The 27,255-nt window shown below is 39.0% G+C and overlaps 1 protein-coding gene across 1 annotated transcript in view; it reads left to right on the top strand.

Moving 5' to 3' along the window:
• The first annotated feature begins 1,340 nt into the window (after positions 1 to 1,340).
• Positions 1,341 to 27,255, top strand: part of ccdc175 (coiled-coil domain containing 175) — a 68,912-nt gene continuing 42,997 nt past the window's right edge. Inside the window, exons 1-10 of the mRNA XM_073039947.1 lie at positions 1,341 to 1,420; positions 3,760 to 3,845; positions 7,035 to 7,146; positions 13,736 to 13,871; positions 15,724 to 15,952; positions 16,959 to 17,081; positions 18,505 to 18,614; positions 19,693 to 19,774; positions 24,956 to 25,092; positions 26,732 to 26,842. Coding sequence (XP_072896048.1) covers positions 1,360 to 1,420; positions 3,760 to 3,845; positions 7,035 to 7,146; positions 13,736 to 13,871; positions 15,724 to 15,952; positions 16,959 to 17,081; positions 18,505 to 18,614; positions 19,693 to 19,774; positions 24,956 to 25,092; positions 26,732 to 26,842 — 1,187 coding nt within the window. The 5' untranslated portion in view covers positions 1,341 to 1,359. The remainder of the gene's footprint in view (positions 1,421 to 3,759; positions 3,846 to 7,034; positions 7,147 to 13,735; positions 13,872 to 15,723; positions 15,953 to 16,958; positions 17,082 to 18,504; positions 18,615 to 19,692; positions 19,775 to 24,955; positions 25,093 to 26,731; positions 26,843 to 27,255) is intronic.

The raw sequence follows: 27,255 nt of genomic DNA, 5'->3' as shown, positions 1-27,255 counted from the left end.
AAACATATCAGGGTCATTAATACCTTAAACTCTAGAGGGTAATTTATCAAACAATTTGCAAGTTCTCTGAAATGCTTTCTGGAGAAATCTGAATCTCTTACTCATTAACCTTCCTATTACCTCTCCCTCAGCCAGTGGTCATTGAGCAAATATTTTTAGTTTAGAAGCACTCCAAGGGAATATTAAAAGATGTACTGTAAATTTAAATGGATAGATATTTTTTACAGCATGCACACGTGGATGCATATGAGGGAAGGTAATTAAAAGTGATTGAGATAATAGAACATCAACCTATATTAATTTCATAACTGTGACACCTAGCAGTTCAATCACCTCACATGCTGCAGGCATTTATTGTTGAAATTCTTTAATGTTAATCAATCTTGACATGCAACTGCCATTGTTCCTGCTTTGTCAGGGAACTGAAATTTGAAATATGCAACATTGCATTTGTGTGCTGATAATTAGAGATGATCATCACTCCCTCAATGCCTCTTTCTTTCTATGCAGGCTTTTTTCCCCCTTAATATTAAGTGTGCATTCCTCCACCTTTCCTCCAATCGTACACTTCATTCATAAAATTTGCAATTCAGTTCATTAAGCATACATCACCAATCACAGTACAAAAATTACATTATTTGATTACATCACACACATTTTATGAACATTAAGATCGGGGATATTTTATAGTAGTACCAGAACCACATTGTGTAACAGTTCCTCTTCTCATACAACCTTTCCAACCTCAGCACTAAACCTCTGTGTTTTCCTTAAAATAACACTGTACCTAGCAATGCATTAATCTGTAGTGTTCAGTCTTAATGCATGATGATAGAGAATCGTATCTTCTGTTACGCAGCTTTTCACAGCCTCAATAGAGCACTGTGGTCAATTTCCATAGATGTATAGTGGAGAGCATCGCCGTCTGGTATGGAGTGATGGGAAAATGCTGCCGAGGGTTCCAAACTCAGCCAGCTCCATCATGGGCACATTGCCAGCATCAAGGACATCTTCAACAAGCGATGCCTCAAACATTTTTAAGAAATATATATTTTCAGAGATCGTCCAGGTCTTCTTAATTTCCCTCTTTCGCCTTAGCCCAAATTAATTCTGTATTTACAGCATTTAACAACAATAATCGCTACTCAGAAATTAAGTTCAAGTAGTTGTGAAGAGTAGTGTACAAAAGATTTATTATCCCAAAATTCTGTGAAGGTAGGTGCGGGAATAAACTGCGGCAGCAAAGTCAGGGCTGGGGTCTGGTTTCCCGCGGGTAGCCTCTGCCGGAAGTGGCCTTGGCGTCCTTCGTTGTCAGGGAGACGCCGTGTTTACCCGGCGTGTGGACAGAGCGGGGCCGCCATGGAGCCGTGTGTGCAACCGTGCACCATGAAACTCGCACTAGAGCGGCTGCAGGAGCTGGGTAAGGGAGGGGAGGAGTTTGTTGCCAGGTCGCGCTCCAAGAAACTGACGAGTGGAGAGATTTCTCGTTCATTCACACCTCCATCCTCAGTCCCTAAACATACCCCCCTCCCCTCCTATCCCCGACGCCGCTCCCCGCTTCACCATCGACCCAACCTCACACTTCTTCCGCCGTCCCATCAGCGTGAAACCGCATTACCACAGTCCCACCCTCGTTCTCCGCCCCAATCCCCACGCTCCCGCTGCAATCAGACCACAGCCGCCCCGCCGGCATGCTCCCATTACCCCCATCCCACTAGCATGCTCTCCATCACTCCTCAGCACTTCCCACTTCTCTCCGTTACTCCATGCCCTTTCCTGACCCCTTCACTCCACAACTAGTCCTTCTCTCCCACCAAACTGCCCACTTACCTGCACCCCATTGCTCCAATTTACTCCCCCTTCCCCAGGCCAAGGCCTGCCTTCTCTATTATTAGCCCACACCTCACACCATAATCAGCTCTCACTAGGTTTTACTAGCTCACCAACACAATATGGGGTGTTGGCCAATTTGAAAAAACAGCCTGCATGTCTTGGTAATGTGGGAGGAAACCAGAATACATGCGGGGGTTCCCCCACTCAGCCACAGGGAGAACATGAAAACTCCACTGGAGGTCAGGAATAAACCAAAGTCATTCGAGTTGGGAGGCATCCTTTCTGCTAGCTGTGCTACTCTGTCATCCATATCTGCCCACTTTCGCTTCCAAATGCCCACTCTACCCTGACCAGTGTCAACTTTTCCCCTTCCCTTTCAACTCATTCCTTATTTCCTCAATTGCTCACTCTTCCCCACAGCCACCTACCTTTCCCTTCCTTACAGATGGAACTCTGCTCAGCCTCTCTTTTCACCTCTCGTCAATTCTTCATGTACCTGCCCACCTGGCTTTGCCCAGTCTGTCTACTTCTCAAACTCAAAAAGATCCCCACCCCCATAACTATTACATTCCAACCTCAACTGGTTCCTGAACAGCCCCTTTTCTGACTGTCCACATCCTGTGATTGTTCTGATCTTCCTCATTTGCCCATTCCAACACACCATACCAAATAGATTACACTCACCTATATTATCCTAATACATAACAAAACATCAAGCCCCCTATCCCACTTCTTTTTCCCTCCTCCTTTCTTTATTTTCCCATCTTTCCTCCCCATTGTAACTTTCAGTTCACCTTTCCTCCTCAATAACTCTTCATTCTTCCATATGCAAACCTCCCAACCCCTTTTGCCAGCTCCTAATTCCCTCCAATTCTTCTTTTAATATCCTTTGTTTCATCTTTCATCCCTGCCTCCTCCATTACCCACTGCACTCTTTCTGCACCCCTCCACTCTTCAGCCTGACCTCTGCTTTGCTTTTCCATCTCCATCTACCAATCTTCTACCAGATTTCCCCTCCCTCTTCTCTGCCCTGACTTCCCCCACATCTGTTTCCCAATTATGTTCCTCCATCTTCCCAGTCCATAGTTTGCTCAGCCACTCCTTTCCTTTCCCTTACCTTCTGATCACCCACCTCTACCCCCCCCAACACATTAGATTTCATTTTTTCTTCTCCCACTTGCTGCCCTTTTCTCTCATCCTTCTCATCCTTTCTTCATGTCTCTGAAAAAGAACCTGTCTCTCTGCTTCCCATCTTCTAAATCACACTTGCCACATGTATGTACACCTCACAGAAGATCCCTATTTTTATTAACCCTCCTTTCAATGATGTGTCTTGAAAAATTGTATATTGTGGATTTTTTATATGGGAGTATATAATTGTATATAGGAATATATGGTTTTAAGACTGTCCTTACTTTCATGATATTTATTATATATTCTCATTTCACTTGACTTCTGTTAGTTATATTTCCACAACAGAGAATTCTAAAACTAGAAGAAATACATCAAAGGTCAGAAGATTTTTTCAGATATTTAGATTCTTCCAAAACAAAGCTGTTTTTGAAATGTTGAAAAATGATGCTCGGCCAATACATCCACAGTACAATCCTGCACATTGACCGAATTATCCATTTTACTAAGGTTAATTTAGGTATTAAGCTTGCCTGTAACACCAGGAAAAATGCGATTCAGATGATTCCACAAATTACACCATTATAGTTTTCCTTGTATGCATGGACCCATTAAGATACAGTATATGTTTTTAGCATCATGTCAATAGTAAAATACAGGGAGAATGAATAGTTTTATTCAATACTGAGCTAAAGTTTAAAATTTATGTTTTATGCGAAACTCACTTATTAACCATTTTATTTAAATGAAATATCGATAATGTTATGATGTTTTAATATTGTATTTTCTTTCCAGAGAAACAACTGAAAGTCAAAGGAATTTGTTCTGAACATGGTACTGTTCAACATTTTGGAAAAATTGTAGAAGGAGTTCATGAGCTGGTGAGCACTAAGTGGACTTTGTATAGCATAGTGATAATTAATATTTCAACAGGTCCCATACTAGAGCTTGTCTTTTGCAAGTTGTGTTTGAGTGATCAATTACAGATTTGCTGGTACAAATAGAAAAATGTATGGTCTTAAAACAGGATAATAGGATTAATAACTTATGCAGCAGAATGTTATGTGACAGTCTATTTCTTTATAAAGTATTTGGTCATCTGAGAGAAATGTGGAGAATGAGTATGTTCTGGTTAGCAACATTTGTTCCTGTGATGAGACTTTAGGCATGTGTATCTCTGAAATGCCTTCCTCTTGTAAAATGGCTTCCCCTCTTCTAAAGTGGGCAGAGACCTTAACTGCATCTGATCCATTTTCTGCATCTCTGCTTTCACTCCTCTCCTAGTCCTTGCCTTCCACCCCAACAGACTCCATAGTTAATGAAGTGGTCATTCACTTACACTTCTTCCAAGCTAATGTACGCATTTGCTGTTCATAAGGTGGTCTCCCCTACATTGGAGAAGCCAAATGTAGGTTGAATGATCACTTTGTGGAGTACCTGTCTGAAGGAGTGTTGCCTGCCACTTTAATTTTCCATGCTACTTCCATTCCGACTTATCTGCTACAATCAAATGCAAGCTTGAGGAACAATCCCTCATGTTTAATTTGAAATTTTCCTCTCTCCATTGGCATAGCTTAGTCTGATGGGCATATCCTACAGCCCTGCTATTAGCAACACATAATATACTTCTCAGATTCAGATTAGTTTATTGCCATATGCATCACAGTTCAACGAAAAGACATTGACAAGTAGGATTAAAGAGAATCCCAAAACATTCTAAATGTATATCAGGAGTAAGAGAATAACGAGAGTTAGGAGGGCCACTCAAGAATAAAGGAATTAAGATTGAAAGTCAAGAAGTAACATTACATCCTCTGTGTTGCAATATTATAAAACTCTAGTTAGGACACATCTGGAGTATTGCATTAGTTCTGTTTGTCCTAAAGTAGAAATGATGTGGAGACTTTGAAGAGAGTACAGAGAGGTTTACCAGGATGCTGCCTGGATTAGAAGGCATATGCTATATGTAGAGGTTTGAAAAAATTTTGTTGCTTTTTCTGGCATAGTGGAGGCTGAGGGGAGATATGATAGAGGTTGAGTAAGATTGTTAGAGGCCTAGAAAGAGTAGACAGCCAGTATCTTTTCCCCCATGGTTAAAATGTCTCACACTAGAGGGCATGAATTTATGGTGAGAGGACAAACTCCAAGGCAGAGTACAAAGTAAATGGCAGGATACTTGGGAATGTGGAGGAGCAGAGGCATCTGGGGGTACATGTCCATAGATCCCTGAAAGTTGCCTAACAGGTACATGGGGTAGTTAAGAAAGCTTATGGGGTGTTAGCTTTCATAAATTGAGGGATAGAGTTTAAGAGTCGCGAGGTAATGATGCAGCTCTATAAAACTCTGGTTAGGCCACACTTGGAGTACTGTGTTCAGGACTGGTCACCTCACTATAGGAAGGATGTGGAAGCATTAGAAAGGGTATAGCTGCTGCCTGGCTTAGAGAGTATGCATTATGATCAGAGATTAAGGGAGCTAGAGCTTTACTCTTTGGAGAGAAGGACGATGAGAGGAGACATGATAGAGGTATACAAGAAATTAAGAGGAATAGATAGAGTGGACAGCCAGCACCTCTTCCCCAGGGCACCACTGCTCAATACAAGAGGACATGGCTTTAAGGTAAGTTCAAAGAGGATATTAGAGGAAGGTTTTTTTTTACTCAGAGAGTGGTTGGTGCATGGAATGCACTGCCTGAGTCAGTGGTGGAGGCAGATACACTAGTGAAAATTAAGAGACTACTGGACAGGTATTTGGAGGAATTTAAGGTGGGGGGTTATATAGGAGGCAGGGTTTAAGTATTGGCACTGTGCTGTACTATTCTATGTTTCTATATCATAAACATGAGATTCTGCAGATACTGTAAATCTTGAACAACACACAAGATGCTGAAGGATTGCAAATGAAGGGTCTCAGCTCAAAACATTGACTGTTTATCTCCCCCACCAACCCATAGATGCTGCCTGACTTGGTGAGTTCCTCCAGCATTTCACATATGCAACATTTCAGATGAATGGCCTTTCTATTCTGATGAAGAGTCACTAGTGCTTTCTCAAGGATATTTGGGAATGGCCAATAAATAATGACCTTGTCAGCATCATGTGCATCTCAAATAAGTAATATATAGAAATTGGTCAACGTTTCTGACATGGTGATGTTCAAAACTAATTATTGAAATTGTAAAATTATTGTTGCAATTCCAACTAATCTAGTAAAGAGAATGATGACTCTACACATATTAACAGAAGGGTATTAGTATTGTAGTAAACCCTGGTTCTCTTTTGAGATCTTCAGCATGATTGCAAGGGACTATAAGGACTATATAGCTGCTATGTTCTTTATATATTAGGGTATGGGTCCTATGTTAACTATAGTTCATTTTGGAGTTGCATGTTTCATTTCAAGACCTGTGAAATGGGTCTGACTTCCACTCCTGAAATGTCATATGCAATATGTATTCTAAAGTGTAAAAGTCCTTACCATTAGTTGACAGATATGTGTAATGTAGTGTCTATAGCCTATGTTACACCACTGGAGACACATGTAATTCAGTTTAGACCAAAACGTCAACTGTACATTTCCCTCTGTAGATGGTGCCTGATCTTCTGAGTTCCTCCAACATTTTGTGTGTGTTGCTGTGTTACACCAGATCATGTTCATCCATCCTGCGCTTGGTGACCTACACTGTGTCGAAATTAAGCAATGCCTTGAGTTTCCAAAATTATTTTAAAATCCTGCCATTCAGTTAGTTTTATCTTTCTCCACCTGCTGAGTAAACTTCTGAAATGTCTACACTCCTCCAATTTTGACCTCTTGCTCATCCCTGAGTATTAGCTCTACTGTTGGTGGTTGTACCTTCAGCTGCCATTACCCTGAGCTCTTGAATTTACTCCCTACACTTTTCTATTCTTCTACTCCTCTGTCCTTCTTTAAATTACTTGTTAAAACTACCTTTTTTGGAGACTGCCTTAATTTCTTCAACTATATTTTAATGTTAACCCTTGTTTTGATAATGTATCTGTGGAGAACCTTGGGAAATATGGTTTATAAATAAAAGTTGTTGTACTGTTCAGGAAAAAGCCAGGAAGAACATCCATGAAATACTTGAAGTGGAAACTATTGAAGCCAGTAAACTCCGGTACACACTTTCTATGCTTCCCAATAAACTAAAACAGCAAATAGCAGGTGAGAAAACGCAATGCAACTTCTTTTCTTGCATGACTAATTTCAACAGCAAAATCTTTAGATGCCTGGAAAAAAAATAGGTAAAGTGAATGGAAATTATTGAACTCTACCCAAATATATATTCTTATGCAATTTATATCTAGTCTGCTAGAGGTAGAGGAGAGCTTATTGTGATTGGCAAAAACATAACTAAATTGCAAGACGTACATACTTTGCTAGTAGGAGAGTTTGCTTCTTTGACAAAGGGAAGGAGGATACAGCCCCTGCAATTGTTTTGGTAGATGAGGTGGTAGTTTAGGATATTCTGAAGAGAACCATCCCTTCTGACTTCTGAAGGAACTGGTGTTGTGAGGGTAATATGTTTGGTCCTGATAATGCAGATGCTGGAAGATGATCTGTCAGATGCATAGCTGAAGAAAGGAAAATAGAGACCAAGCAATCATGATTCTGAGAAGGGGAAGAGGTGAGAGTTAACTGCAGAGGAAATAAACAACTTTGTCTTGTCTTCCATGGTGGAGAACAATCATCAATCAAGGAGACTCAAGACTCATCAGAAGTACTTGTTGGATGGTAATATTGTCAGGAGATTTGTGGAAAAGTCAAATAAGTTGGAAGAATGGAATAAAGTTCCAGTAGGAAATGGTTTGGGAAGGTGTAATTGAGGCAGTTATAAGAGTAAGTTTATACTAAGTATTGGTTAATGATTAGTTTACTAAAATGAAGACAGAGCTCTTGAGAAAAGAGTAAAGTTGGAGAGTTAAAATCAGGAAACACTCCACGAACCCCACACCCCTGCTACTTCAAAGTTCAAAGTAAATTTATTATCAAAGTACATATACTGTATGCCATCATATACAACCCTGAGATCCCTTTTCTTGTAGGCAAGCACAGTAAATACAAGAAATACAATAGAATCAATGAAAGATCTTAAGTCCATAAGATATAGGAGCAGAATTAGGCCCTTCGGCCTATTGAGTCTGCTCCATTATTTCATCATGGCTGATCCATTTCCCTCTCAACAACATTCCTATTCCTTTTCCCTGTAACCTTTTACACCCTGACAAATCAAGAACTTATCAACCTCCACCTAAAATAAATCCAATGACCTGGACTCCACAGCTGCCTATGGCAACAAATTCCACAGATTCATCACCCTCTGGTTAAAGAAATTCCTTCTCCTCTCCATTGTAAATGGACCTCCTACTTTGAAGCGGTGCCTTCTGGCGCAAGACTTCCCCTCTATAGAAAACATCCTCTCCACATCCACTCTATCTAGGCCTTTCAACATTCAATAGTTTTCAATAAGATCATGCCCCCCCCCCACCATATTCTTCAAAATTCCACCAAATAATAACAATACAGTGGCACAGATAATAAACAGAAATATCTGAGGCATGTAAGAATAGAAAGAGGGTTATCATGGGGGACTTTAACTTGCACATAGATTGGGTGAATCAAGCTAATTGAGACAGTCTTGAGGAGGACTTCATAGAATACATATGTGATGGCTTTCTTGAAAAACACGTTACTGAACCTGCTAGCTTAGATCTGGACCTGTGCAATGAGACAAGTTAAATTAGTGATCTTGTAGTTAGGAATCCTCTTAGAAAGAGTGATCACAGTATGATTGAGTTTCTCATAAAAATGGAAGGTGCAATTATTCGATCTAAAACCAGTGTATTGTGCCTAAACAATGGAGACTACAATGGGATAAGGGAGGATTTTGCTAGTGTAGACTGGGAACACAGGCTATATGGTGGGACAGTTGAGGAACAGTGGTAGACTTTCAAAGAGATTTTTCATAGTGCTCAACAGTAGTATATTCCAGTTAAAAGCAAGGACAGTAAGGGTGGGGAGAGCTAGCCATGGATAACTAAGGAAATAAAAGAAGGCATCAAACTAAAAACTCGTGCATACAAAGTCGCCAAGAGTAGTGGGAAGATGGAAGATTGGGAAAACTTAAAAGCAACAAAGTACCACTAGGTGAGTAATAATGAAAAGAAAGCTAGATTCTGAAAATAAACTAGCATAAAATATAAAATGGATAGCAAAAGTTTTTATAGTTCTATAAATCAGAAAATGGTGGCTAAAGTGAATGTAAGTCCCTTTGAGGATAAGAAAGGGGAATTGATATTGGGTAATGAGGAAAAGGCAGAGGCTTTGAATGACTATTTTGTGTCTCTTTTTATGGTGGAGGGCACGTCTAACATGTCAAAGAGAGATGTTATGGATGTGATGAGAGTTGAGGAGCTCAGTAGAATAGCTATCACTAAAGAGGTAGTGCTAAGCAATCTTGTGGGCCTGAAGATAGACAAGTCCCCTGGTCCTGATGGAATGCATCCCAGGGTACTGGCTGAAGTTATAGTAGAGGCTTTGGTGATAATTTACCAAAATTCTCTGGACTCTGAGCAGGTCCCAACAGATTAGAAGACTGCTAATGTCACACCACTGTTCAAAAAAGAATGTAGCCAAAAGGCAGGTAACTATAGACCAGTTATTTAACATCTGGAGTTGGGAAAATGCTTGAAGTTATCATTAAAGAATAAATAGCAAGGGATCTGGAAAGAAATGGATCCATCAGACAGAGATGAGGACCAACTGCTTTTCCCAGAGGGTGGTGAATCTGTGGAATTCTCTGCCCAATGAAACAGTGGAGGCTACCTCAGTAAATATATTAAAACAAGGTTGGATAGGTTTTTGCATAGTAGGGGAATTAAAGGTTATGAGGAAAAGGCAGGTAGGCTAGATTAGCCAATCCAGATGGCCTACTCCTACTTCTTATGTTCTTGTGTTTGCGTTAACAACCAACACGACCCAAGGATGTACTGAGGGCTGCCTGCATATGTCGGCACACATTCTGGCATCAACATAGTATGCCCACAATGTTCAGCAGAACAATCCAAGCAACAACAACAACACAACAGTAAAAGAAAAGTCCCTTTTCCTCCCTCCCACCCACTCACAAACACAAACAATCCTCTAACACTAGACCAGGCCACCTCTGGTCCTCCAGCCTTCAGTGTGGATTCATAGATTATCAGACATGAGGTCCCTGACTTCCCTAGTGGACATAGATGCAGAGACTCAGACATAGAGCCTAGATCTCTGGACTTGCTGGCTGAGACTCAGACTTGTATCTTTGACTTCATAGCTTCAATCATTGGAATCGACCCCAGAACTTACCATTGACAAGACCACAAACTCTGGGCTTTGAGTTCCCAATTCACCGACCTGGGAGGGGAATGGGGTCACTGGTCCTAGTGCCTCCTGACCCCACAGATCTCTGAATTGGGACCTGCCAATTTTGAGTGGCTTGCTGACATGTGGAAATCACTATCCCTTGTGCTTGCTGGGGTCTTCGATCACAGCATTTGCACCCTAGCATCCAATCAGGCTGATCACTGGCCAATTACAGAGCAAGTGCCTAGACTCCGGCCTGACCTCTAACCCACCCCCATCTCTGTCCGTGAAGCCTGAAGTGAACCCCAACTCTCTGCTCTGTTCCTAAAACCAGTTCAATGAACCCCAAAAATCAACTATGTGGTCTATGTGGTGCAACCAATTGGGTTGCTCTCCACTGTGCTTCTAAAGACATTTTTCAAAGATTTTTGATGATGTGCCAAATCTATGCAAATTCTAAGAAAGTAGAGACACTGCTATGCCTTCTTTGTGATGACATTTACGTGCTGGTCCCAGGACAGATCCTCTGATATGTTAAGTCCAAGGAATTTAATGCACTGAACTTGCCATCTTCTTTCCCCTAATGAGGACTGGCTCATGGACTTCTGGCTTCTTCCTTCTGAAGTCAATAATCAGCACTCTTCTATTCCAATTTTTGCTGCATGTGCCCACATTTTCTATTTAGTGTTCAGTATGCTGATTGTCAGAGCATTCAGACCTACCTGGAGGGATGGGTGTGTGGGGGCGGGAAATTGTAACAATTCACCGTTCTTTAAGCAAAGGTGTATACCCTTCACCTCCTTTCCTAGGTCTAGTTTATCGTTGTCAATTCACTGGCGTATGTCATGAAATTTGTTGCTTTGCAGCAGCAGTACACTGCAAAGCATAATGAAAAAACTAAATTACAACAAGAGGAGTGGGCGTTTATGTATACTGTATGTAATTAAATAAGTAGTGTGAAAAGAAAGGGAAAATACTCAGGTAGTTGTCATGGATTCATTGTCCATTCAGAAATCTGATGACAGAGGGGAAAAAGCTATTCCAGAAATGCATTAAGTGTGTGCCTTCAAGCTCCTGTACATCCTCCTTCATGGTAGCAATGAGAAGAGGGCATGTCCTATGTGATGGGAGTCTATAATACTGGATGATGCCTTTGGAAGGTGTCCTTAATGCGAGGAGACTGATGCCCAAAATGGAGCTGGCTAAGTTTACAAATTTCTGCAGCTTATTCTAATCTTGTGCAGTGGCCCCTCCATACCAGATGGTGATACAACCAGTTAGAATGCTCTCCATGGTACATCTGTAGGAATTTGCAAGTGTCTTTGGTGATGTACTGATTCTTCTCAAACTTTGAATGAAATATAGTTGTTATTGTGCTTTCTTTGTAATAGCATCAGTATGTTGGTCCCTGGGTAGACCTTCTGAGATTTTGACACCCAGGAACTTGAAATTGCTCATCCTTTCCACTTCTGATTCTTCGATGAGGGCTAATCGGCTTCCCTTTCATGAACTCTGCAATCAGTTCCTTGTTCTTACTGATGTTAAGTGCAAAGTTGTTGATGCAACACCACTCAACCAGCTGATATATCTTAATCCTGTACACCTCTTCATCACCATCTGAAATTTTACCAATAGTTGAGTCACCAGCAAGTTAATAGAAGGCATTTGAACTGTGCCTAGTCACACATCGTGAGTGTAACGAGATTAGAGCATAGGCTAAGTACACATCCTTGAGCTACGCCAGGGTTGATTTTAAGTGAGGAAGAGATATTATTTCTGATCTGCATAGACTGTGATCTCCCAGTGAGGAAGTCAAGGATCCAGTTGAAGATGGAGATACAGAGGCCCATGTTTTGGAGTTTGATTAGAACTGAGGGTATAATTGTGTTGAACATTGAGCTGTAGTCATTAAACAACAGGCTGACAGTTATTACTTTTGTCCAGGTGATCCAAGGCCAAGTAGAGAGCCAGGTAGATTCCATCCACTATATACCGATTGTGGCGGTAGGCAGGAGGTGATTCTAGCCATGACAAACATCTCAAAGCACTTTATCATGGTAGAGGTGAGGCCACTGGGTGATAGTCAATGAGGCAGCTCACTCTGCTGTTCTTGGGCACTGGTATGATTGTTACCCTTTTAAAGCAAGGATCTTCTGAATACAGCAGTGAAAGATTGAAGATGTTTTTGAACACTCTCACCAGTTGGTTGGTCCATGTTTTCAGAGCCCTACCAGCTATACAGGTTTCCCCTGCTATCTGAAGGTAGAGCGTTCCTATGAAACCGTTTGTAAGCCGAAATGTTGTAAAGCGAAGATGCAATTACCATTAATTTATGTGGGAAAATTTTTTGAGCATTCCCAGACCCAAAAATAATCTACCAAATCATACCAAATAACACAAAACCTAAAATAACACTAACATATAGTAAAAGCAGGAATGATATGATAAATATACAGCCTAAAGTAGAAATATTGTAGGTATGGTGTAGTTTCACTTTTCAAAAATCGGGAAGACAGTGAGCCAAAATCGATTTGGAGAGAAAAATCGGCATATACACACATGTGCATGTACACGCTTACATATGTACATGCATACACACGTACACATATGCGCACACAACCACTCACACAAGGCTTCATGGTAATGGTAGTCTTTCTCGGGATAAACATACGTATAAAGCGGTCGTCTTTTTTTTCGTAAAAGCGAAAATCCTCTTTGGTTAGCAAAAACAGGTACTAATGTAACAGCGAGTTGTCGTAAAGCGAAAGTTCAAAAAACGGGGGCCACCTGTACCATCAGGGCCTGATACCTAGCAAGGGTTCACTTGTTGGAAAGATGTTTTGCCATCTACCTCTGAGTCAGAAATCACAGGGTCACCAGATCCTGCAGGGATTCACACAGGTGTAGTTTTATTTTCCATTTCAAAGCATGCATAAAAGTTGTTGAGCTCATTTGGGAATGAAACATCACAGCCATTCATGCATTGGAAGGAAGTAATGGCCTGCAAATCCTGCCAGAGATGACATGCATCCGATTCTGTCTCTAACCTCATTTGGAATTGTTTTCTTTGCCCTTGAAAGAGCCTTCTGTAGGTCATACGTGGACTACTTCTATAGTTCTGAAACATGGTCTTGAATGCCACAGGTCTAGTCCTCAGTAGACTACAAATCTTCTGGTTCATCATGGCTTTTGGCTTGGATATATCCAGTATGTTCTCAAAGGTCCACACTCATCCATACAGATCTTGTTGAAGTTGGTAACAACAAATAACCTACAATCTAGCACATTTTTGTGATGGGAGATGGTATCAGAGCCTTAGGATGTATTTTCCAATAATCTATACTCAATATTTGGCAAAATTCCCAAATTTATATTTAGTATTCTGTTCTTTTTGCTTTTTTCTTTTAAGCTGCTGTTGCTTCTGCCCGAGAGTCGAAAGTAGCACACTTGAATGAAATGAAGGCCAAAATTGAGATGATGACTCAACAAATTGAAGCACTTGAAAAGGAATACTGTAGGCTGGAGCAAGAAAATGCATCTCTGTGGTAAGCATATTTTGACAGCACATCCTTTAATATTATATGTCATACAGCATCGCACAACATTTCCTGCAGCACCAAATCTTCCAGGGAAATTTTGAACTCTTTCTTCAATAATTGCATACAAACTTTTTTCCTATAATTATTGCATTTGCCTCAAATTCTTGAGTTAGAGCGAAAGGGTGAGAGATTAATTTAATTTCCATCTATAAATAAATGGAAATGAAGTATGAACTATGGGATTAATGGATTTGTGGTTAAATCTTTCTTTTGATACAAAGATAGGCAGAGGAGCGGGTAGTGTTGAGAAAACAGAGAGCCTGCAGAGAGACTTAGATAGCTTTGCGGAATGGGCAAAGAAGTGGCAAATGAAATACAATGTTGGATAGTGTAGGGTCATGCACTTTGGTGAAAGAAATAAACGGGCAGACTATTATTTAGATGGAGAGAATTCAAAATGCAGAGATGCAAAGGGACTTGGGAGTCCTTGTGCAGGATACCCTGAAGGTTAACCTTCAGGTTGAGTTGGTGGTGAAGAAAGTGAATGCAATGTTGGCGTTCATTTCCAGAGGTATAGAATATAAGAGCAAAGATGTGATGTTGAGGCTCTATAAGGCACTTGTGAGATGACACTTGGAGTATTGTGTGCAATTTTAGGCTCCTTATTTTAGAAAGGATATACTGACATTGGAGAGGGTTCAGAGAAGATTCACGAGAATGATTCTAGGAATGGAAGGATTGCTGTATGAGGAACATCTGGCAGCTCTTGGGCTGTATTCCCTGGAGTTCAGGAGAATGAGGGGGGATCTCAGAAACATTCCAAATGTTAAAAGGCCTGAACAGATTAGATACGGCAAAGTTATTTTCCAGGGTACGGGAGTCTAGGACAAGAGGGCACTACTTCAGGATTGAAGGACGTCCATTTAGAACAGAGATGCAGAGAAATTACTTTAGCCAGAGGGTGGTAAATCTGTGGAATTTGTTGCCATTAGCAGCTGTGGAGGCCAAGTCATTGGGTGCATTTAAGGCAGAGATAATTAGGTTCTTGATTAGCCAGGGCATCAAAGGGTATGGGGGGGGGGGGGGGGAAGGCATGGGAGTGGGGATGACTGGAAGAATTGGATCAGCAATGATTGAATGGTGGAGCAGACTTAATGGTTCGAATGGCCTACTTCTGCTCCTATATCTTATGGTCTTATAAATAAATGTGATGCAGTTAATGTAATGGTGTTATGAAATTTAAGTATTGTTATAAAAATAATTATCTCACTTTACAATAGCATCATCTGGTATTTCCTTCTAAGTTGGCAGTTCCTTGAATGATGGAAATATATTTTAAAATGTAATGAATATTTTCAAAATGCATTTTACCGAAGTCAGCAGCAATTTATATTGAGCCTTTTAACATGGCTAAAATCAAGAAGATTTGTGAAGGTGATAGTAAAATAGGTATATTTTACAGAATGTTTAAAATGAAAAGGGGTGACAAGAAAAGTGAATTGTTTGAGAAAGGTAATTGCAGAGCACAGACCTTAATCAACTGAAATTCCAGCTATCAATGGTGGAAGATTTAGTGTCAGGAGTGCGCAAATTACCAAAATTGAATGAGTACGGAGATATGGTTGAAGGATTAGGAGTAACATTGAGGAGACTTTAAAATTGAGGATGTGAGATTGAGGACTTTACACAAGTCAAATTTATTGAAGATGGGAAGTGAACTAGGAAATGTACTAGAATAGAGAAATCCATAGAGTTAACCTGGTGATTAATTTCTAAGTCATTCAAAAATTTGTATGTATAAATATGTTGAATTTCCGATGATAATTTGTATGCTCCTTTTTATGTTTCCTTTTCTCAGCCCTATACAACAAGAGGCAGGAGCACGATACAATGACATCATATTCCTAATGAATAATGTGATGGGAGATCGAGCCAATAAGCAAATCACATTGAATGAAACATATGCTAACATACAAGATCTAAAACAGAAAATTGTGGATGTAACCAGAGATATTGCAGATTTAAAAAAGAAAATGGATGAGAAAAGGAATGAATTTAAAACCAGGAAGGAATCTTTGATGGCAAAAGTAAATTCTTCATTTTTAAAGATAGATGGAATTCAATATTAATTTCAAATTCAAATTCAATATTAATTTATATACCAAAATATTATAGATTTTTCTCATTATTCAAATAATGGTTTTCCTGACCATTTATTAAGGTTAAGCAACATGAAATTATCATTCAGTGATTAGAATTTAGTGACACCCTTAGTCTATCCTGATACACATTAAATACTGTGGGTTGTCTAAAAGATTATGGAAAACTATGTTTTAGTGAGATATTTGCACAAATGTTTCCTGCTCAAATTTACTCACTTATTACTTTCATATAAATATGATTATTAATTCCTCTTCCCATGCTAATGAAGTCTAACATGCAAGTTTTCTGCATTATATTTTCTTAAAGGCCCTCTTCAAATTGTGGTCTAATCAACACATGCAAACAAGCTGGAGGAACTCAGCAGGTTGGGCAGCATCCGTGGAAATGAGCAGTCAACGTTTCGGGCCGAGACCCTTCGTCAGGACTGCTCGTTTCCACAGATGCTGCCCGACCTGCTGAGTTCCTCCAGCTTGTTTGTACGTTTTGATTTGACCACAGCATCTGCAGTGTACTGTGTGTTCAAATTGTGGTCTGATTTTTAGAGCGGAAGCAAAGTAACAGTTCTTGGATTTTCAGAAGATTTTTGTCATTTTCATATTTCTTATTCTTTTAAAATTTTCTGATGCAGATTGAGTGTAAGATTGAAAATTGATAAGTTTCCACAGCTGTATGCTCTCGAGCCTGATATACGCCTCGTACATGAATAATAGTTAAATGAGTTGAAATCCTTTATTTCTAAATTATTTAGAAATTTGGGTGTGTTTTGTTCCTTGGTCCATAGGTAGTTGTATTTAATATTCTATCTACTTTTTAAGTGCACAGGTATCAATGTTAAATCCCTGTTTTTGTGGACTTGGGTACTTTGTCCCCTTAATTCTCAATTGTTTGTTTCTTTGTAATTGCTATTCTGTCATTTTGTAAATCTTTTAGTTTACTGAAGTACACCAACTGCTTCAGGAACAGAACAAAATAAATTTTGAAAAGAAAAACAAACTTGATGATTTAAAGATGAAACTGGACAAGTTAAATGAGAATATTTTGCTCCAGGAAAAGGTAAGAATTACAGTAAAACAAACAGGTAATCATTAATGCAAAAGTAAAATTTAATAAATGATAGAATGGTGAAATAAAACAGAAAATACCAGATTTCCCAGTGACTAGATTAATTCTGCTTCTCTCTGCAGATGTTGTGTTTCAGATTGATAACCTTTCCTCTGAGCAGTTAAAGGTGTCCTAGACTTTGAACAAAAAATAGAGAAAGCTGGAGGTGAAAGACCTAAGAGAATTGTTTATACAGGGGTGTGGTGATGGGCTTTGAGTCTCAACAGTAGAGGCCTGGACACACACAGTTTTAATAATAAGGAATTTATTTACAAGGGGAAGTCGGGTCAACACAAGCAACTACAATACACAGGAAGCGGTGTGGGGACAGGGTACAGTTACACAGACAAAGAACAAGGGAAAAGCACTACGACAGCTATCCCCCTTGACCTTGGATAGCTGCAACTCCCTTACCAGGACAAACGATAGACCTTCCCAAACATAAATCAATGCACTTACCTTCAATGGGGTGGTCTGTAAGAGAGACCAAGCCAGGCACAAGTCTCACCTTTTATAGCATGGGGCTGGGCGAGATAATCCAATTAAGGTGACCAATAATTTAGGTGTGCATTGATTAGTTGGGAGGGACCAAATGTTGATTGGCATGTGGTGTGTCCTCCGACCAGCCAGATGGCAGTGTGTCTATCACGTGGCCGATATCTCTGGATACAGGGTGGAAGGCAGATGGAATGGTATTTGTCATAAAGAAATAGAAGAAAGAATCAATGAAGTACTTCTCTACTGTCCAGAAAAAAAATGGGAGCAGTGTTTCTGTTCTTGTATTGTTAAATCATGAAATTGATTCTGGTGGATACCTAATAAAATGTAAGCTTTATTTCAATTACACAGGAAGACAACAATAGAGAAGTCAAAATGGGAGTAGGATAGAGAAATAAATGACTCTCATTTCTCTATCCTATCTGGGAAGGAACTATATACAAGGAAAGTAAAAATCAAATATAAATGAGGGAGATGTTCTGTGGCCAACAACAAGCTGAGATAACAAATCTTTTGATGGTTGAGGATGGTGAACTGATTGCTGCTTGACAACACTCCAGTGAAGTACCTTGGCATTTTTATCACATGAAGTACTAAATAAGTTGTCTTATTGTGAAAGTGAATTAAGAGGAACTCTTTATAGAAGGCTGTGTTAGAAATTATAGTTGAAAGAAAAATGAATCCACTATACTCCATCTAGAGTAATAACTGTGAGGCTACAGCTTGTGTTTTGTGTCATTTATAAACATTTTTAACCACGATTAGGTAGAATTAAGGTAGAATTAGTTTTGCACTTGCATTTCTATTCATACCTGATAGAATAACATTTTTATTCTTAAACATTGTTGTAAATTGCTGTTTTTCCCAATATTTGCAGAAAACAGCAAAATTAAGAGCGGAGAATACAGTTTTAATAAAGCAAGAAATGTCTCTTCAACGTGAACACAATGAAAAATTGAAAACAATTGAAGATCTAATTAAAAAGAAGTAAAAGCAAATTCTATTTTATAAAATGTTATGGCACAGTTCATTATAAAATGGAGGAAACACTGGTGCACAGTAAACCAGTGCTGAAAGTTTCATTATGTTTAACTAAATTTAGGGACATGCATGTACAATGCAGGAAAAAAAGCAAACTTATTCTGTAAGCATCACACATAGATGCAGAACCGTAGAACCTCGGAGTATGCTTGTTCTATCAATTAAAACTGATCGCATATCAGTCTTTAAAGATGTTGAAGAGTAGAGTGCTATGTCTTAGGAAAGGAAAAGGAGTGTGGTTGTGGAGAAGGGAATAGCGAGAGTACAATGATAACATTGATATTTTGGAGGCAGTGGAGGTAAAAATGCCAAGTGGAGGAGTAGAAAGGATAAGGATGTGGACTTGTGGAAGGAGCAGTTGAGGTGAAGGAGAGGAAAATGCATCCAAAGTGAAGGGCCAATTGAGCTGAAATGTAAGGAGTGAATGAGGTAACAGAAAAAGCAAGAAGAGATGGAATAGAAAGTAATAAAATGGAGGGAGCAGAAACAAAGAGGAAAAAAGGGAAGGGTTGAAAATGAATTGATTAAGAGAGAGGGAGTGAGGAGGGGAAAAAGAAAGTGGAGTGAGGAAGGCAACCTTCCTCATGCTACATAGTAGAAGTTCAAATAATATCTTGGTTTTTAAGTCATTCCCAAGGTTTCTGCTCAGTCTCCAACTAGAGTTACCAGGAGCATATTTAGAGCCAGTGTATTTTTTTAATGGAGTTAACTGTGAAATTGATGCTTACTTAAATCTAAAGCAAAATTTATATGTGTTTTGTTTAAATCTAACATATCATGTGTGTTTGATAATAAATTCTGTATATATTGGAAAACATCTTGGCTGACTGTAATTATTGCAGTTGTAATGAGACGAATGAATTTTGTTCTGCATCCAATATAACCTGTAATTGAACCTGATTTATTTATTGGTTTTATGTAGTTAAATTCTTAAATAGAGAACACAACTTGATTAGTTGTACAGTTTTCAGAAGTGATTAGTGTTACTATTGTTTAAATAATAAAAGTTACTTTGTTTGAATAGGGAGAAATTTACCGATGAATTAAGTACCCTCATTGAATACTATAAAACAGAAATTGAAAAGTTACAGACAAGATCTTTACAGGTTGGATTTTTTAATATATTTAAGTAATTCTTTCAGTAGCATCAACAATATTACATGGTTCAGAAATTAAGGAAAATGATACATGCTTAGAATTTTAAGTAAGTTCCACACAGTCTTAGTATTTTAACTCATTAATGGAATGTGGGAGTTGCTTGCAGTGATGGAATTGTGTTTCTTTAAACATTCTTGAGGAAATAGTAGGGAGTTGTCATGAAACTCTGCAATCTATCTAGTGAAAATGCTTGGAGAATTGTAGTGCGCAAGGTACTAGTGGTGGAAGTAGTGAAAGCTCAGAATGTGGAAGGGTGCTTCTTATATGGTGCTTTGTCCTAGATGTTGGAGTTATATTCATCCAGTCAAGTGAAGGCTTTTCTATGAGACTGCTAACTTGTATATTGGACCATAAGACCATAAGTTATAGGAGCAGAATTAGTCCATTCATGCCATCGAGTCTATTCAACCATTTCATCATGGCTGATCCTGGATCCAGCTCAACCCCATACACCTGCCTTCTCACCATAACCTTTGATGCCCTGACCAATCAGGAAACAATCAACTTCCATCTTAAATATACCCACAGACTTGGCCTCCACCACAGTCTGTGGCAGAGTATTCCACAGTTTCATTACTCTCTGGCTAAAAAAAAAATCCTCCTTACCTCTGTTCTAAAAGGCCACCCCTCAAATTTGAGGCTGTGCCCTCTAGTTCTGGGTACCCCCACCATAGCAAGCATCCCTCCACATCCACTCTATCTAGTGCTTTTAACATTCAGTAGGTTTCAATGAGATCCCCCTGAATTCTTTTAAATTCCAGTAAGTACAGGCCCAAAGCTGCCAAATGCTCCTCATATGCAAACCCTTTCATTCCTGGAATCATTGTCGTGAATCTCCTCCAATGACAACACATCCTTTCTGAGCTATGGGGCCCAAAACTATTGACAATACTCCAAGTGCAGCCTGACTAGTGTCTTATAAAGGCTCAGCATTATCTTCTTGCTTTTATATTCTGTTCCCCTTGAAATAAATGCCAACATTGCATTTGCCGTCTTTACCACAGACTCAAACGGTAAATTAACCTTCTGGGAGTCTTGCATAGGGACTCCCAAGTCCCTCTGCACTTCTGAAGTTTTAACCTTCACCCCATTTAAATAATAGTTTGCACTATTGTTCCTTTTACCAAAATGCATTATCATCCATTTTCCAACACTGTATTCCATCTGCCACTTTTTTGTCCATTCTTCAAATGTGTCTAAGTCCTGCTGCAATTGCATTGCTTCCTCAGACTACCTGCCCCTCCACCTATCTTCATATTATCTGCAAACTTTGGCATAAAGCCATTAATTCCACTGTCCAAATCATTGACAAATGATGTGAAAAGTAGCAGTCCCAATACTGACCCCCAAGGAACACCACTAGTCACCGGCAGAAAAGGCCCTTTATATTCCCACTTGCAGCCTCCTGCCTGTCAGCCATTCATCTATTCATGCCAATATCTTTACTGTAATGCCATAGGAGTTTATCTTGTTAAGCAGCCTCATGCGTGGCATCTTATCAAGCACCTTCTGAAAATCCAAGTAAGTGACATCCATTGCCTCTCCTTTGTCCACCCTGCTTGTTACTTCCTCGAAGAACTCTTAACAGATTTGTCAGGCAAGATTTTCTTTTACAAAAACAATGCTGACTTTGATTTATTTTATCATTTGTCTCCAGGTACCCCAAAACCTCATCCTTAATAATAGACTCCAACACTTTCCCAACCACTGGGGTTAGGCTAACTGGCCTATAATTTCCTTTCCTTTGCCTTCCTCCCTTCTTAAAAAGTGGAGTGACATTTGCAATCTTCCAGTCCTTCGAGACCATGCCAGAATCAAGTGATTCTTGAAAGATCATGACCAGTGCATCTGTTATCTCTTCAGCAACCTCTCACAGGACACTGGGGTGTAGTCCATCTGGTCCAGGTGTCTTATCCACCTTTAGACCTTGGAGTTTGCCTAGCACTTTTTCCTTTGTAATAGCAATGTCATTCACTCCTGCTCCCTGACACTCACAAACTTCTGGCACTCTGCTAGTGTCTTCCACAGTGAGGACTGATGCAAAGTACCCATTAGGTTCATCTGCCATTTCTTTGTCCCCCATTACTACCTCACCAGCATCACCTTTCAGTGGTCTAATATCAACACTCAGCTCCCTTTTTCTCTTTATATAACTGAAAAAAACTTCTGGCATCCTTCTTTATATTATTGGCTAGTTTGCCCTCATATTTCATCTTGTAGCTTTTTTAGTTGCCTTTTTTTGGATTGTAAAAGCTTCCCAATCATCCAACCTCCCACTCACTAGTGCTGGCTTATATGCCTTTCCTTAGCTTTTATGCAGTCCTTAACTTCCTTTATCAGCCACGGTTGCCTACCCCTGCCATTTGAGAACTACTTCCTCACTGGGACATATCTATCCTGCGCCTTGTGAACTTTTCCCAGAAACTTCAACCATTTCTGCTGTGCTGTCATCCCTGCCAGTATCCTCCTCCAATCCATCTGAGCAAGCTCCTCTCTCATGCCTCTGTAATTCTCTTTATTCTATTGCAATACTAATACATGTGACTTATGCTTCTCTCTTAACTTGCAGTATGAATTCAGTGATATTATGATCACTATCTCCCAAGGGTTCCTCTATGTTAAGCTCCCTAATAAGAGCTGAGTTACTACACAAAACCCAATCTAAGACAGCCTTTCCCCAAGAAGGCTCAATCACAAGCTGCTCTAAAAAGTCATCTTGTAGGCATTGAACAAATTCCCTCTCTTGTGATCCAACACCAACCTGATTTGTACGCTAATGTAGGTAGGTGATAAAGGGCTGAAGAGGGGGAAATCTGAGAGGAGAGGGTAGAAGACCATGGAAGAAAATGAAGAGGGAGGAGCAATAGAGGGGTTGATGGGCAGATAAAGTGATAAGGTGAGAGAAGGAAATGAGAATGGGGGAATGTTGAAGGGTGTGGGCAATTACCACAAACTGAGAAATTGATGTTCATGCCATCAGGTTGGAGGCTACCCAGACATAATGTAAGGTGTTGTTTCTCCAAATTGAGTGTGATCTCATTGTGGCAGTAGAAGAGGCTATGGATTGACATGTTGGAATGGGAATGGGAAATAGAATTGAAATGGGTGACTACCAGGAGATCCCACTTTTTCGGGCGAAGCAGTCTTCCAATCTGTCGGGTCTCAGGAGGCCACACCAGGAGCACCGGATACAGGAGATGACCCCAATAGACTCAAAGGTGCAGTGTTGCCTCACCTGGAAGGACTGTTTGGGGTCCTGATGGTAGCAAGGGAACAGATGTAGGGACAGGTGTGGGACTTGTTCTGCCCAGTGAGGGAGATCAGTGGGGAGGGACGAATTGGCAAGGGAGTCCCATAGGGAGTGATCCCTGTGGAGAACAGAAGTTTGGTAGGAAGGGAAAGATGTGTTTGGTGGTGGGATCCCATTGGAAGTTACAGGGAATTATGTGCTGGATAATGTAATGTGTAATTGATGGATTGAATGATAAGGTTGATCAAATATTGGGAAATTGAATTTGAATTGGATATGCTTCATGTAAAGTGCTTGATATTGATTAAATCATGTCATTACATGATCATTGATTAGTGACTGTTCAGAAATTGTATTGGACACTTCTGAACATGATTCACCTTAGCGAACCTGCCATTTTTCCAGAGTCAAACATGTATTTAATTGCACAATCCAGTGAGCAGCAGCCGTTTACTTGCTTTTGGAAAGAAGTTGGCAGTTAAAAACTTGTCCTACACTATTAACAGTAAAGCAAAGAGCAAAGCCCGCAACAACTCAGCAAGGGGACACGAGTTAAAGCAGCCCCATTGGAGCATTAATGTTTTATCCACAGCCTGTGATCAGATGCTTTTTTATCTGTCACTTTTGACCACAAGCACCATTGACAATGGTTGCAGGATCTCCGTGTTATGCTCCTCAGTGGAAGGCACTGCAAACTTTGATAGGCCAGATCTCACAGTAGCATGCCTTGGGCCACTTAGGGTATGAGAGTCAATCAGAAATGCCAAATACACAGGAAATAGATGTGTTCTCTGTTTTCCTTTGCCTCCACGATTACCTTTTATTCTGCTGTACTATGACTGCCACGTCCTTTAAGAGCTGACTGCCATTGTAGTGTACCAATCACATGTCAGCTATGAGCTCTGCAGGCAGCTGCTATTTGGAAGCAATAAATGTCATGGCATATGATTCAGCAGTAAAGGTTATGGCATATGGTCTATGCCCAAATGATTTATGTTTTAACCAGTCTCCTATTTTTTTTCTGTGGGTCACCTGATTGAACACAAAGTACTTTCAGTACCTGTTTAACACACCAAAAGGATAACTTCCACATTATGAGCAACAAAAAAGCATTTGTTTTCTAATGATAGGCAAAATTGGATTATCAGAAATTGTACTTTTGTATTGTTTATAGTTAAGAAAAGCAACTTTATTTCTCAAATCACTGTCAAAAACCCATACCTTGCACTTCTATTGTAGCAATGTACACATTGAAACAGTGCACCATGTTTTTAAATGAATTTCTTCCAAATGAGGCAACAATTTTAGAAAATGTTGTGAGGCAGTAAACTATGAGGAGAATTGTTAGTCATGATGGAGATCCGTTGGCAATTATCACCCATGAAGTTTCAGGTAAAAGTAACTGGATAGCAATACGGAATAGAATTCTTCAAGTTAACCCCTACATTGCTATTAATCAGAAATACAGAGTTTAATTTTAGTGTTGAGTCAGATCCAAAAAGACTTTGAGACCTCTTACTTATATCTCTCATCTACTCACTGGATGCATTGCTGAGCCAGGCATAAATTACAGAATATAAAAATCTAATTTTGCATTGTGTACAAAATAAATCTGCCCCAGAGTTTCTGCTGAAAAAATGATAACACCCTTTTGTCCCTATTTATTTGAAGCGTAAGCAGTATTTTAACTATTTTTAAAAATTATATTGCTGATAATCTATTTTAGAAGATTTAATAATAGAGTAATTTCAGAACAGAGCATCCCAGTAATAAGTCAAAATATGTATTTTAAAGCTGTATAATTATACCATGGTCTCTATTGATTTTATTTATAACTTGTTGATGTTTCTTTGTTATTATTCCACATTGTTTTCTGTAGGCTCAGCAGGACATTGATAAAGTTCAGGATTTAAATCGGGAACTTAAGGTCCAAAGGGAGTCCCGTAGTGAAGCAGCTAAGAAAGCAAAAGAACATGAAACTGAAAAATTGAAACATTTGCAAAATCTAACAGACCGGTATGTTTATTTGTCTTCACTGTTTGTTGTATGCACATTTTGAAAACATAATTTGTCACAGGAAATTAGATGATGCCGTACTGGAGAAAATAATATATTCTATCTGGAAAAATTGATAGATATTTTGGTGTTATTTTCAAAATGGTGACCTCAAAGTGACAATACTATTCATACAATATAACAAATCACTATCAAAGTTCTTTCATAAGTTACTGTCAACAATATACAACTCACTCTTGATTGTAAGTAATAAAGGTAAAGAACTTCAAAGTGAAAATTTGGACAAAGCATTCTGTCCCTTTGTGTCTTCTATAACCTTTGAAAGATTACACACCATCTTCATTTGCTATCATCTGCAAATCTATTTTTAAGTTTGCAATCTAGATTACCAGTGTAAATTGTAATCATACCCAGAAACATTGCTAAGATCTGTACCTTGAAATCTATAATTTTTAAATTATGTATCAATTTTCTGTATTTTTCAGGCAATCTCATTATTTATATAAATGCCTGTCAACTTAGGGTATTATGAAAAAAGTACAAATTCTGAGATCACAATATTTAAACCAAATTAAATATTTTGTCAAGTGCAATGTTACTGCTGTTGAAAATCGATATATTGAACAATGTAGAATATTTCTATTGAAAATTATTTCCGCAGGGTTTTCCCTATTGAAACTTCAGTGGAAAATCAACAAGAATCTCTGTTTAAACATTTGTTAGAAAATTGGAATTATTCTGTGGAAGTGTAACCCCATTCCTGTTAAAAGGAGCATGAGTACTGAAATATGCATACAGATTTAATTGAGTGACAAAATTGAATGAGGAGATGAACTATGTAGTCCTGTACCTATATAAAGATTTCTATAATTTCTCTATCATTTTGCTCATTTATTATTTTGGATATTTTTATCTAGCTGCTACAAATTACACTCAGTGGCCACTTTATTATGTACATTTTTATACCTGCTCGTTAATGGGAATATCTAATCAGCCAATCATGTGGTAGCAATTCAATGCATAAAAGAGGTCTAGCTTTTGTTCAGACTAAACAATCAGAATGGAGAAACAATGTGATTTAAGTTGGGGTTCCCAACCTTTTTTATGGCATGGACCAATACCATTAAACAAGGGGTCCATGGACTCCAGGTTGGGAAACCCTGATGTAAGTGGCTTTGACTGTTGGTCTCAGTCGGGGTGGTTTGAGTATCTCAGAAACTGCTGATCACCTGGGATTTTCACACACAACAATCTAGAGTTAACAGAGAATGGTGCAAGATGCAAAAAACATTCAATGAATGGCAGTTCTGTGGGAGAAAATGCCTTGTTAATGAGAGAGGTCAGAGGGGAATGGTCAGCCTGGTTTAAGCTGACAGGAGGGCGACAGTTACTCAAATAACCATGCGTTATGATTGTGCTGTGCTGAAGAGCACCACTGAACGCACAACACATAAAACCTCTTCTACAGCAGCAGAAGACCACACTGTGTTCCACTCCTGCAGCTAATAAAGTGGCCACTGAGAAGTTCTGTACAGGAGAAAAACAAATGCAAAAACGGATTTTTTTTTCCTATGTTGAATTGAATTGCTATTTTCAAAGACATTTTTATATAGCAAAATTATATATTTTAATATTTTAGTTTAGACTCATTAAAAAAGATGATTCATCAGACTGAAGAAAATTTGTCAAGTATGAGGAAGGAAATCCAAGAACTTGAAGAAATGAGGCTGAACCTTGCAGAACAACACAAGTAAGAAGTTTAAAATCTTCTAAAGTATTCTTAAATTATTATCTGTTTATTCCAGATGATTGTAATAGAGTTCCATGCAGATCTGTAATGTTACAATTATATTTCTGAATTAGCAGATCTGCTGGAAATTACCATTAATTTTAATAATGTTCACTGTCAAAATACACCAGCAATACTTGGAGAAATATTTTGATTGAACTAAGTGACACATAAATTAGAAGATAGAAATAGATAATGTATCCTGCTCTCAGTTATAGATGACTTATATTAGAAAGATGAATGTGAAGTTTTTGATTAAGGGTAAAATTATGCTTTGTCTTTGTAAGATATCAGTGCTTGTATAACAAATTGAGGTTTCACAAAATTATTCTCTGTTAATCCAAGCTGGTTATTAATAGTGAACAATAATTGGA

The sequence above is a fragment of the Hemitrygon akajei genome, chromosome 3 (assembly GCF_048418815.1).
Source record: "Hemitrygon akajei chromosome 3, sHemAka1.3, whole genome shotgun sequence".
Classification (NCBI taxonomy): domain Eukaryota; kingdom Metazoa; phylum Chordata; class Chondrichthyes; order Myliobatiformes; family Dasyatidae; genus Hemitrygon; species Hemitrygon akajei.
The sequence above is the reverse complement of the archived record's forward strand: the minus strand, read 5'-3'. Positions and strand labels throughout refer to the sequence as shown.